Genomic DNA, 14,512 nt, shown 5'->3' with positions numbered 1-14,512 from the left:
ATTGGACCACTGTTTTCAGAAGTGCTGACTTTTCCCCAAATCGCTATACAGTAAGAAGAACAGCAAAGTCTTTATTTGTACTGCATTTTTAAAAAACTAAGTAGTTATCTTTAATTAATATAGTAAGTAGAAGCCACCCGCAAGTAGGAGATGGGGGCTTTTCTCTACATACAAAATAAATGTCTGCCGGCTATCTTCTTCTTTATATTTTTGTGAATTCCCTTCTAATTTTGGAAGTGACTCTGTTCCTAGGTGTCTATACACAAGGCAGCATGTCCTATTCAAGGCCACCTTTAATTAAGTTATGTTTGCATGAGGTAATGAAATCCCACAACCAGATTATTTCTTAATTCTGAATTTTACATTATGTTTTATATAGGCAGAAATAGAGAGGAGCTGGATGGCTGAAAGGAAATGATGCTCAGATGCTCACAGTAAGCAAAACAACTGCTATTATCAAGAGCTGCAAAACTAAACATTCCTAATAAAGCAGCATGTGTTAGGTTGCTATTAGATGCATACATTTCTTACATCTAGGAATTGCTACTCTTAAGTGCGCCACTGTCTTGAGGCACACTTTAACCGATTGTTTTTACTGTGGTCTGGCTGTTTTTACTGTAGTCTGGCAAGCTGCCTCAAGGTTTTCAGGGATCATTTCTGTTCACTCAACCTCTCTTTCCCCTTTCCTTTACAGCCTGTGTCCCATTGCTAGTGTACTCTAACCCAGCAGTTTAATGCTTAAGACACAAGTCATTTTTATCTACCATTATCTACCTAAGCCTCAACTATAATTGTGACGCATGTGAGTTGTATTTAGCCTATTGATTGGTTCCCTCTGATATGTACAACAAATAGTTTCTGCCCGCTCAGCTCCCCTCACTGCCCCCATATTCCACCCGCCCCCAGCACACCTACAACTTATTCTAGCCAAATGTCCCTCCCATTACAGTCACAACCAATTACACCTGCAACACCAACTCTAACCACACCTCCAGCCTGCCATTAACCTCCCACCTTGAGTACCATGATCCGACACACACTACCTATATTCTTCACATGCATCCTTCTTACACGCATTACATCTTACCAAATTACCTTTATACCCCCACCAAACATCTTCCACTGCACAACTACAGTCACCACACCCTCATGTCACACCATCACACCACTCGTACACCTCTCACAACAAATACACCCCAATGCACAATCCACTTAAGCTATCACCTCCACCACACAAACAAAAATCATCCCTAATGCCTTACAAACTATCCCAAAACCTAATTTATTTATCACCCACTTCACCCAAACAAAAAGCCACCCAAAACTTAAACTAATTCTCTCATTACTAAAACTAACATCCTCAGCCATAACAATACTTGCCCTCAGCGGGGACATCCACCCAAACCCTGGACCCCACAACTCCTCCACTGACAGCCTAACAACCTCAACCACCCTCAAATTACATCCAATAGGAAACCAACTGACCTCCTTATCTTAAGCCTAAATATCAGAAGTATAACCAATAAATCCATGAACTCCATGCTACCATAGACTTACACTCCCCTGATATTATCATTCTAACAGAAACCTGGCTCAAACCTCTCATTACCAGTGAGAAAATTCTCCCTTCAGGCTACAATATCCTAAGACAAGATTGGTTGCACAAAAAAGGGGGTGGTGTAGCTGTAATGTAGAAACAGAATCTTAATGGTCACATCCTAAACTTATCAGCCCCCCTAATTGACAAAGAATACAAAACCAAAGACAAAATGCTAGCAGCCACTCGTAAAAACTGAATCAGCAGTGTAAAATATCCAAATGGAAGCACCAGTGAGAAACTTCCAATAAAAAGTGTAGCACAGCTTCCAAGATACAAAACGCTGCCCACGAAACTGGTGTAAAATCATTTATTGTAATCACAAATGTTAAGCGCTTTCACTCGTTCCTACGAGCTTCATCAGAACAAACAGAATAAACTCTTCTGCAACATTTTAAATACTTGTGCTTTGGCGCCAAACTAACGTAATCTTAAAGCCACAGTAATGAATTCTGACTCTGCAAAAAATACATAATGTACATAAAAGAACTTCCAATCTCTTATTAACTCTACATCATGTATAAAAAGTTTTTTTTAAAAAACGAATTATTATAAATATAGAAAATCTTGGCTGCATAATAAAATATAATAGTATGATAATCAACTTGTGAAAGGTATATGATTAAATATATATTTAAAATATATTTAAAATAAAAAAGCAGTCATCTTTTCATCATTAAAAGTGGTTTCACTGTAACATAATCATTTATACCAGGCAAAGTCATCGCGTCAGTATACAATTGCCACCAATATTCTTTGTAAGCCAAAGTGTTTTTTATATTTCCACCTCTAGGGTTTGCTCTAATGGTTTCCAATATAGCGAACTTGAAAGAATGTGCATTGCCTGCCTTGCTAATGTGTCTGTATAAAACGTTTTTTGTATCCTTAGTTTTTATACTGTATAAATGCGAGTATATCCTCTTTCTAAATTGTCTTTCTGTTCTGCCTATATAATAGGCAGGACAGACATTGCATTTGGCAATGTACACAAGCATGCTTGTTTTGCAATTCCCTTGTTTAGGTCTAATTAAAGTTTTATTAACGTTGTCCAAAGTCAGGCTACTCTCTTCAAATATAACTTTACACTGGTTGCAAGCCCCGCACTTAGTAGTATGTGTGTCCTTCCTAATGTGCAAATTACAACCATTTTCTAAGATGCTCTTCAAATTCCTACCCATTTTGTAAACAAAACTAGGCTTGGATCCCAAGATGTTCTGAATATCTTGATCCGAAAAAAATATCTGCCAATTTTTTATCAAGATATTCTTTACTATATGGGAAAAAGGTCCATATTCAATAATGCAGGCTCGATTAAATGTAGAATCATTTCCTTTCTTTGTAATGCTGTTACTGTTTAAGCAAGCCGCTGAATTTCCACTATTTAGCCCCAAAAGTGGTTTGTATTTTGATCCCCATTCGTTCAAAACGTATGCCTCAGTGTCCATCATCATTTGCTCGTCATATCCCCTTTCTCTAAATAAACTCGCAATGAATTTAACCTCATCCACAGTATCCTGTTGGTCTGAGGTCATTCTAATAGCTCAAATTAGTTGTCCTTTGAATATGTTGTACTTAAGTTTTTTGGGATGATTGCTATTATAGTCTAAGTACGAATTAGAAAAGGTGGTTTTCCTATTGATCTTAGATTTAAATCTGTCTCCTTCCCATGTAATTAGGGTATCTAAATAGGCCACACCTTTACTGTTACATTCAAAGGTAAATTTTAAGAAGTCACTGCTGTTATTGAGATATTGAACAAATGAGGTAAAGGAATCAAGATCACCTTTCCATAAAATATAGATGTCGTCAAATAATTCAGCAGAACGGCAGTTCTAAAACTCCAATAAACAAACAAAAAAAATGCCTTGGACCACGGTTTTCTCCTCTATAGTGTCAACACCAAAATCACAGAGCGCCAGTGAAATTAACGCTTTTATTCACCAAGAAAAAATAAATACATGCATTTTCATCCTACATACAGGACTTCATCAGACAACCATTTTTGACTCAAAAATCCATTTAAATAATCTCTAAGTCACCTGTTTAATTGTTAATCCAATGAAATACATCTCCTTTAAATTAAACTAACAAATCTCCCTTTACATCTCATAAATATTAATGCCTACTCTCTGAAAGTGTCTTGTATAAACTTGATCATTCCACATCATTTATTTATATAAATAATTTGAATTAAAATTCATATAATAAACATTCATAAATAATTTACTAATAAATTACTATAAAACATCTCATTAAAAATATCTTAAGAAAATTAGTTTAAAAACTCAGGTATGTGAAGACTATATATTTGTTTCCTGTGTGTGTGTATCAATAAAGATTTCCTTAAACCTATGTTTCATGTATATTCTACCCCCATCTGGTGTTCATTTTAAAAAATTACATGTTTGAGTTTTTCAAATGTTATTAGCCTTTAATTTCAACAGAGAAGAAATTGATATAAAGTCATTCATTCCTGGTTTATTTCCTTGATGTCGTCAAGGTACCGAGAATAATATTTAATATTCTCGTAATACATACTATTAAAGATAGTTTCCTCCTCCCAGTCAAAAGACTAGGTTGGCGTAAATGGGGGCACATGCTGCCCCCATAGCCACCCCTCTGGTCTGCCTAAAAATCTCCCCTTCAAAGTAAATGTAATTATGTTCTAATACAATACTGGTGAGTTCTACCAGTAAACTAATCTTATCCCAACTCATGGTGGTATGTTTCCTCAAACTGTTGGCAAATGCTGTCATACCTTGTATTGTAGGAATACTGGAGAATAAGTCAATAACATCCACCGATGTAAACAGTAATTCCTGACAATTCACATTCACTGGGAAATTCTTTAAAAATTCCCAGGAATCCTTAACTAAGTGTGAAATGTCTGAATATATGGGCTTAAGTAAGGTATCAATGACAACACCTATAGGAAAAGTTTTTGATTTGCTTCCTGAGATTATAGGACGAAAAGGCTGGTTAGATATATCCTTATGTACTTTAGGGATGCCTACAATCGTGGCCAGTATGGGATGTTCCACTGTCATAAAATTATGTAATTCTTCACTAATTCTATGCTCAAGTAAAAAATCTTCCAAATACATGTCTATTCTTCTATATGCAATATGGACTTTGTTTAAAGATGACACGGTGTAACTACCTGAGTTGTGTAAAATATCATGAATGATGGTACTGTAAGAGAAGGCGTCAAATAATACCATGCCTCCTCCCTTATCAGGTTTCATGATACGAATGCTGTTGTCAGTTCTCAACTCATCTAAGAGTTTGTGTTCATCATAAGTTAAGTTTCTCCTTATCTTAGTCTTTGTGGCTTTCTTGTTTAATTCATATATATCCTTAGAAGTCTTATTTTCAAAACTCTGAACAAACAGATTGTTACTAGGGATGAAACAACTTTTCTTTAACTTATTATTCTGTCCTGAATTAACAGTATTCTCTTTAAACATAAGAGCCAAATTAAGCTTTGTAGTATATAGTTTCAATTCATTAAGGCTGTCTACCAAATTAAAGTTAGTAGTCGGGATGAATTTCATACCCTTTGATAACAAGCTGAAGTGTGTAATCTCCAGTTGCAAACTACTATAGTTGAAAATTTTAAAGTTGTTATATTCACAGGTCACTCCATCCTGTTTTATAAAGTGATCTCCACCCTCTCTAATATAGTTGAACCTTTCGTTACTATTCGAAACTAAACTGGGGTGGGTTGAAGTCAAAACTTTTTCTTCCATCTCCCCCCTTGTTTCCATTTTGCAGATTGCCCCTTTCTTGGGGCCTGAAAAAAATCTCCATCATGTACATAAATTTCCTTGGTATGTTGTGTACCATACCTATTAATTTCATCATCCCTATAAGAGTGACCTGATTTCTTATTAGTCCATTTGTACATCTCATGACTTTTTTCTATATCTCTATGTAGCTTCCTATTTTTCTTTTCAAATGCTTTTTTAGCCCTATACTCGGCTGTCTCATATTGTTTATAATATAGTCTTTCCCACTGAGGGAAAGCTATATCTTGAACATTTAAGTTATTAATTTTTTCAACTTCATTTAGACATTTACATAATTTAGCATCATTATGTTTAATAAGAGTCTTCATAAATTCAAATCCAAAAGAATCAAATGAAGCTGTGCTACACTTTTTATTGGAAGTTTCTCACTGGTGCTTCCATTTGGAGATTTTACACTGCTGATTCAGTTTTTACGAGTGGCTGCTAGCGTTTTGTCTTTGGTTTTGTATTCGTATTTGTTGAACAAAACGCCGGGTTTCAGGTGTTGAACTAATTGACAAAGAAGAAATAATCTATACCAACCTAAAAGTGAACCAAGACAAGACCATTAACATACTTCCCACCTGGCAACAATATCCCTCCACTAGAAAACCTCACCTTCCACAAGAAACCATAATATTAGGTGATTTAAATATAGACTGGCTATCCTGTTCCAACCACCATCCAGCCCACCATCTAAATCTTCATTTTTTTTCCAACTTATCCAGACACCTACCAGAATAAATAAGAATTCCAACAAGCATTCTACTCTTGACTGGATACTGGTCAGCAAAAGCCTCCAATCATACACAGCTGGCTGCCTACCAGATAGCCTCAGTGATCAAACCCCAACTTTCCTTCTCAAAAAACACATATCAGGCTAACCCCATTACCTATCAGCAAATATGTAATAAAGTAAACTAACCCTGACAACTTCATCTCAGCCCTAAAAAACTGCAACTGGGCTTCACTAAAATACCTCAAACTTGATGACATTGTCCAATTTTTCAATACCACCTTCCTTAAAGTCCTAAACACCCAAGCACCCACAAGATTTACTAGAGTTAAAGCCCAGTCCTCCGCATGGCTACAACAAGCCACTAGATCAGAAATTAAAATCCGAGATAGAGCCCGGAATCACTGGCACAAGAGAAAAAAACCCTTCTGATAGACAAGTCAAAACAATTAATAAAACAAGACAAAATCCTATATTACCAGTCTGCCCTAAACTCCATCCAAAACAACCCTAAACAATTCTGGTCAACCACCAACTCCATCCTCCACCAAGGAAAAGTAGGAACCCCTACACCAAACAAAACAAACTCCTCTGAAAACATTGCCACCTCTTTCAACACTCACTTCACACAATCCATTCTATCACTAGCAAAACAACACAACCCCTCTCCCCTACCTCTTCCAACTACACCTAGTAACCTGCTCACTGCATTTGCTTTCTCTCCTATCCCTACCTCTAACATAAAAAACTTATCGAAACTAAAGCCCACAAAACTAGCAGCTGACAACCTCCCAGCTGAGTACCTTAAAACTGCAGCTGAAGCCCTAACCTACCCCGTTGCAATCCTGATTAACCAATCTTTATCCGAAAGCTATGTCCCTTCACAATGGAAAATATCCTACATTATCCTCCTCCACAGAATTCACCAACTACCGGCCCATAGCAATTCTGTCTCCTCTATCAAAAATACTTGAGAGATGCATTCACTTCACTCTCAGGTTCTAGGCCACCTCCTTACTAACAACCTCCTATCTAACACACAGTATGGTTTCCGACCATAGCACAGCACAACCACAGCCTTACATGCTTTCACTAATACAATCCTTCAACGTAAAAACAATGGTTATTTCAACACTGCAACTTTCCTAGACCTATCTAAAGCATTCAACATGGTCACTCTAACAACTCATCACTGTCCTCAATACTCTATCCTCCCTTCAATCTGTCACAAACTGGTTCCAGAGCTACCTGACTGACCGCCATCAATCCGTTGTTTGGCATAATGATATATCCCCCCAACTCCCTGTCTTAATAGATGTTCCCCAAGGATCCATCCTTGGACCCTTACTCTTCTCCATATTCACTAATAATCTCGTACAGTATGCAGATGATTCCACCATCATCTGCTCAGCCCACTCCCTACCTGAACTTCAAAAGACCACACAGGAAGCCTTTTCCTCAGTTTAAACTTGGCTTTCAGATGCGCAAGTAATATTTAACCCAAACAAAACAAAACTCCTCATCTTCCAACCCACCAAATACAATCTAAAACACCCACCAATTTAATATTAAAGCCAATGACAACACAATTATCCCCTCAACAGACCACACCAAACTACTTGTAGTTGAAATTGACAATAACCTCAAGTTTGACACCCACATCTCGTTAACCATAAAAAAGTACACAAAAAACTAGGAGCTTTATACAGAAATAAGTAATTCCTCACCAAAACAGCCAAGATTTCAGTTGCAAATAGCCACCTTATCTCCACCCTACTCTACTCCTCTCCAATATTTACCAACCTAGGGCACAGTGAGTTAGGTAAACTAGAAGCTTGTTACAACAAAACAGCAGTTTGCCACTGGATCAAACTACCGTAGCCACCACTGCACCTTACTTACTGAACTAGGTTGGCTAGAACTCCCTCACCTCCTTCAATGGTACCAGCTCTCACTCACCCACAAACTACTAAATCATCCTCTAAAGTCCCCTCCCTCCAAAATCTACTCCAACCCTATCATACCACCAGACCACTACGCTCCAGCAACAAAAATCAATTACAGGCAACTAAAACCAGGAACTCTGCTGGAGAAGCTCTCTTCTCCTACTCCATAGCAAAATTATGGAATACAATTCCTCACACTATAACGTCTGTGTCATCACACACTAACTTCAAAGCTGCTCTAAAATCTCTTCTAAAAGAGTACTGGACATACCCCTGTAACAAACCTCTCTAACATCTCTACCCCAACCTCTCTAATCCCTTTCTTCCATCCCTCTAACTACATCAGATTGCAGCCAAAATCCACTACTTGTAAACCTATATCTCAGCTGTAATCTTAACCACTGTTATTCAAGGGTAATAGCTGCTAGCTCAGCTATTAAAATACTTGTTAGTCTTTATGGCACCAATGATATAAGTGTTGTACCATTTAACTACAAAATTTCATTTTGAAATATAACTGTTTACTACTATTGTTAACCAAAACCTATCTATACTTCTTGTAACTTGTAATTAATTGTTGTTTTTAATTGTTTTTATTGTGGAGCTTTTCTCCCCGGGCCTCCGCTGAAAAAGGACCTGTGTCCAGTCTAATTTTCCCGGTCAAAACAAATGTAAATAAATAATAAATAAACATGTTTTCATCATGGTTTAGAGTAGAGCATCAAATGTTGATTAGCATGTACACACACACACACATACACACACGTTTGTGTGTGTGTTGTCAAAATTCTGCATATGATATCATTATTGTAAATTTCTACCTGAACTGCCAACACGTTTTATTAAAAAATATATCAAACTGCAGTGGTACGTTTTTGCTGCCAGTTCATGTAAAAAGTTTACAATAATATCATATGGAGAATTTTTATGAAACGTTTTGTAGACATTCATAAAAAAAAAAAAAAAAAAAAAAAAAAAAAAGAGAGAGAGGATTTGGAGGACGCATTTGCTTTTAAACGATTATAGATTTTCGCCAGTGGACTGGGTTAAATGACTTCAAAATTAAATCTAAATATCGCTTTCCTAGATCAGCTGCATTACCTTTTTTACAATACTCATGTTTTCAAGCAATGTGACACATGAACATACCTCTCAACCTCTTAGAGCAAAAAATCTGGACAAAGCCTAAAATAATGGGGGAACAAATAGGGACAGGTTTTAAATATTGTTCTTACAAACTTAGAAGGTTGATAGAATAATAGATTTTTGGATTAGCATGAATTTCTGAAGGATGTGGAGTCAAACTCAAATATTTGTCATTATTTAATGACTTCAATCCTCAGCTATTTGCCAGAAAGGTACAGATTTTAGGAGGAACACACCGAAAATATGAGGCGAAAATCTGTACAGTTGAGAGGTATGCACATGAGTTACATAAAGACCGTTTCTTCTATCCTTTGAAAGTACAATACAGAGGACTTACTTAGATTAAACCACTTTAATATCCCCGACCACCATTGCTTTTGCATTAGTAGGACATGTCTGTCACCTAGGAATCTGAAGGATAGTTTTGGAAAAAATTAAATACTGAAGCAAAACTGATTTCATGAACTTTAATTATGCCTTGAGATAGGAATGGTTTCAGTTTACGTCACCTTAAAAATCTAGAGAAATTAAAAGACAAAAAAGTGGTAAAAGTCTGGACTGTCTTGTATATTACCCAAATGAGTATTGGCAGTAGCGATGTCTGTGCAGTCCTTCTGTAGGTTCATCAAGATGGAAATACTTTTCTAAATTCATTGTATTACTGATATCCCTAGTTTTAACCTCAAAACATTTCCCCCCAATTGCATTGTTGTGTAATTGTGTTACCAAGTCAGATAGATTGCATACACAACCAGGTATACGCTACAGCATTATTACATGGAGAGGACAGGCACACTCATTCAAATCAGGGGAGCAAGCAGAGCTTTACATTTTGTACTCAAACCAAATGTTGTTGTTCCCACCATCCACCTGTCATTTAAAAATGTAATCAACCCTCAAAATGCTACCCCCCCGGACATATAGGAAGTGGGAAAGTTATTTTCAACCGTTACCATTTATACACACAAAAAGCTATTTTTAGGGGTACACTGCTTTCATATAAGCATTCTTTGTATTCTTCTATACTGCAAATATTACTTTACACAGTTCCAATATTCTATGTTTTTTAGTGTTGAAGATTCCAAGAGATGCTCAGGAAAAAAAATTAATCTTTTTATACTGTCTAGCTACATCCTTACTTAAACCTGCTTGTTTTGGGTTTACTCTCCATGTGCATAGACGCAGGCGCAAGTAGTATACATACATTTTCTGCATAACCTAATCATATCATCTCATCTATTAGTCATATCACTTGTACACCCCATTCCAGACTTAAGCTTCTGTACACAGGGAGGAGAGAGGTTGCTTTTCTACTTTCACTGAGCTGTAAGGCTTGCTCGCCTACCCCAGAGTAAATTAAACTGTTTAAATTAACCTAAGCAACCCTTTGAACCAAGGTAAATGGGCTTCTATTTTCTGAAGACATGACTTTTATAGTAATGTATGTATGAAGGAGAAAAAGCTTAAAGCAGGTTTATTAAAGGAAATTTCCACTTTCACTTGCAGAACTACATTACGCGGTATCCTTTATTCTATGCATTTAAATGTTTGTCTTTTCAGCTTTTCCCGGTTAGGGGTCGCCACAGAGGAACTCCGGTCCGTTAATGATTGGCAGTCGATTTTTATGGTGCTGAGTTGTCAGCCAGGCGCCCAACCTTCAACGAAGGCACGCCCATTCACGCATGTCTTTCGGAGGTCACTCGACCATAGGGAGGATATGCAGACTCCACACAGAAGGCACTCCAGCCGAGAATCAGAACCTCTTTGCTGTGAGTAACAACACTGTACCACCGCAGATATGATCTTCTATGTATTTAAATAATTAAAGGAAATGACAGGATTGGCTTTCCTGGGGAGTGACCTACCTGTGGGTGTGGCTTGTAGGGGTGTTTCATGAGTATGGTGTGGGTGGGGCTTGAGCACCAGAGCACTTCTTCGCTTAGGGTGCCATATCAGTTAGGGTTGGCCCTAGTCTTGCATATTCATTTTAACAGCGAAGGTATTCACCTGTTTATTCAGAGTAATACTAGCAAAAACAGTCATACGCAGGGTGGTGCTTGCTACTGTGCATCTGGTGGGGTAGTATTCTAATACAAAACCGAAAGCAGGAAATACATCTCCAAGCCACCCTATAGAATATTCGATACACATAAAAGCCCTACTTTAGCAGTGAGAAGACTGACAAACGTTTTAAGTGGACGCAGCGTTACTGGATTTTACAGGTGGCTAAACCTGTATGCCCATTCCTACAACACGTGCATAGTTTACTGCACTTAAAATACCCAATGAAGGCAAAGAAAAGAAGTCTAAATACTTGAGAAAAACATCTTCAGAGCAAGTCATTCAATTACTCTTTAACACAAGACATTTAGATGTGACATAGCAGTGTTTTAGATTTCCTTCCTCACTCGTATAACCGAGCTTAACTTTCTCTAAATCCTACCTCAGAATGGGGCCCGACCGCACCGTAGTCAACATTCCATTCCCTTCAATAGTTTCCATACTATCGTTGTTGGCAGGGGAATGAGAACCTCTTGCGTCCATCCATGTCACTTTTACTCCACAATGCCTTAGTTAGAACCGACACTTACAACAGATGCACTGTTTTTTTCCCTATGTATTTGAAGAAAGTCTACCGTAGGTCCTTTTCAAAATAGATTCCGCAGCATGTTGCTTGCTCGTTATGAAATGGTTCCGCCGCGTAATAAACTTCCTGTTTCAGAACACATTTCTCTGCAAATTATCTGTTAAGTTGGGGAGGTTGTTCCTCATCTCCCCAGACACATATTTGTTTTGCAAAGTGTATAACATGTTTGTTTTATGGGAGTACATATTTTGTTGCCTCTTGTGCTGCCCTGCAAATGCAAACATGGCAGTAATTATAGATTAAGGGCAGCAGCAAACAGACAAGTTCACTTGGTTGTAAGGAGCGTTTGCTTAAAGACAGGATAAGCAGAAAGTTATTATCACGCATTATAGAAACATTTAGCATTAACTGCGGGTTTCAGTTCAGCACAATATCTCATTATTTCTTTGCACTGCATGCCGTAGTTTCTATCGGTCACGCGGGTTCTTAAGATATGTCGATACGTTCAGTTTTTTCTAGGTAGTTGCCACTGGAGAAGAGGCCTGCCTAATGAGAGTATCAGAATCCAAAATGCTATATTGCCAATGCCAACATTTAATCCCCAAAGCGTCTCAGATTCTTCTACACAGATTGTATTTTAAAGTGCAGTCACACATGCACAAATAATAGGCAACATGTTACTAAACCGTGTGCTATCCTGTCTTTGTATGAATTCTGTGATAGACTTATTAGTCTGCATTTATGGCATTAAATCTGTTCATTGTGCATATCAGGATGATATATCGGTCATATGCTATTACTACTGTCCATACTTTCCATGAACACTATATTATGATGATCCGAAGGTTGTGAGATCGTCTGGTTTGTGGACTTAGAGGTGGTATAGGGGGCATCCCTGCTGCCTGCACATAATGCCTTTCGATTTTAACGACCATGAATTCTGGCACGCACTAGACTGATACATTTCCGTGCATTAAGTGGCCAGGATGTTAAAGAATGCTGAGGTCTTGTTTGTGAACAATGTAGGGTAATTGGTAGAATGACTGACAGCTTGTAGTATCTAGCTTTCTTTGCTTAGTCTCCTGTTAATATGACACCAGAAAAAATGGAAGGAAAGAAAAATGAACAGAGAAGCCCTTTCAGCCTGAGTAATATGTTTCCTTGATAAGTGGATAGTTTAAATTTGGGGCATTTATTTGATGTCCATAGGTTCTTAGGTTGTTACTAGGTTAATGACTACTAGAGCCGTTACAAGCCTAGCCATGCACCCCAAGCCAGTTGAGCCCTGAATATCATGGGCATCTATATGGACGGGAGGGGTCATGTTAGTAGGGAGGTAATGAAGAATTTGTAGCAAAGGAGTTAACTAGCATAATACATTTCTTACTGACGGCCTATGTTTGTAAGGGGCATGGGAGCCAGACCAGGGGTAAATTTATGATTTCCCATCCAATTGTCAAGGTTTGTTTACCGTATGTAACAATGCTAAGTTTTTGTTTTTTGTTTTGGATGTGGTTCCTAAAGACATTAGGGGGGGTCCTTGGGAGGCACACCTAAAGAAACCTATTGGCAGATTCTGTTGGAGGCCAATAGACCTCCCGGTCTTAATGAATCCATTTCGATTGTTCCTTTTTTAAAAATTAAAGCACATTACATCTAAATTTATAGTGCTTAGTTGTTTTATATATTCTTATTTGTACTATTCATTTTTAGATTTATATTAGTAAATGAATATAGATATGTACTTATGTTTTTAGTTCAGTGCTTCTGTGGATTAGGATGTATTTAGATATATTTTAATGCATTGGTAGCTTCATTTGTTGGAATATGTGGTTTTATTTGGCCTTTTCACTTTAAATGTTTAATTAATGACTGGCCAATTTATTAATTAGTTGTTTGCTATAGTATTTAAATTTGTTGAACGTTGGATCTTGTTGTATCTGATGAAGTCTTTTATATTGACGAAAACGTGTGTGGAGTGTATTTCTGAAATATTTTTGACACGTTAATAAATTTGTTTGGATCTTTTGCCTGATTGTGAGCCTTATTGCCTAAACTACTGGACTGGTGTGGCTGCTATCTTTGGTGAGGTTGGTTTTACTGCAGCGTTTGTTTCTGGACGTGTGTTAGCATAATACATTTCTTACTGACGGCCTATGTTTGTAAGGGGCATGGGAGCCAGACCAGGGGTAAATTTATGATTTCCCATCCAATTGTCAAGGTTTCATTTAAATAGGGTCAGGGATGAACTGTGTTCTACATGGATCAGGAGCCTATTCCATAGTGCGAGGATCATTTGGGACACATATCTGTCTCCTCAGTACATTCTGTTTATGTCACAAGTGAAGTTCAGATCCCTGGACCTACTGTTTCTGGTGCTGTTTGTCTTGGGCATGTGCAACAGATCCGTCAGGGCTGGGTCTGAGGAAGCCCTGTAAGGCCGGCAAAAATCTCCTCTCTGCAAGCTGTCAGAGACCGAATACAGAGAAAGAGCCTTTAGGTGATCAGTGTAAGACAGGGTATTCATGTCCTAAATTCTCCTAGTGAGAAACATTTGTGGGCATTCCAACTGTTGCAAGTGTCTGGTTAGATACATGGCAAAGAGGGCATTGTATTCAATGATAGGCTTGATAAAGGCCAAGTAGGGTGGTACTGTAACTTCCTTGGTCATGGGTACCATAGCCTTACCTATAAGTTGAGCAACCTAGAATG

General features: G+C 37.7%; 1 protein-coding gene across 1 annotated transcript in view; it reads right to left on the bottom strand.

Moving 5' to 3' along the window:
- Positions 1-12,242, bottom strand: part of TSEN54 (tRNA splicing endonuclease subunit 54) — a 667,232-nt gene extending 654,990 nt beyond the window's left edge. Inside the window, exon 1 of the mRNA XM_044086814.1 lies at positions 11,657-12,242. Coding sequence (XP_043942749.1) covers positions 11,657-11,757 — 101 coding nt within the window. The 5' untranslated portion in view covers positions 11,758-12,242. The remainder of the gene's footprint in view (positions 1-11,656) is intronic.
- Positions 12,243-14,512: the final 2,270 nt, after the last annotated feature.

This window comes from Protopterus annectens, chromosome 10.part0 (genome assembly GCF_019279795.1).
Source record: "Protopterus annectens isolate FY-2018-M chromosome 10.part0, PAN1.0, whole genome shotgun sequence".
Taxonomy (NCBI): domain Eukaryota; kingdom Metazoa; phylum Chordata; order Ceratodontiformes; family Protopteridae; genus Protopterus; species Protopterus annectens.
Note: the sequence above shows the minus strand (reverse complement) of the source record. Positions and strands in the feature narration are given on the sequence as shown.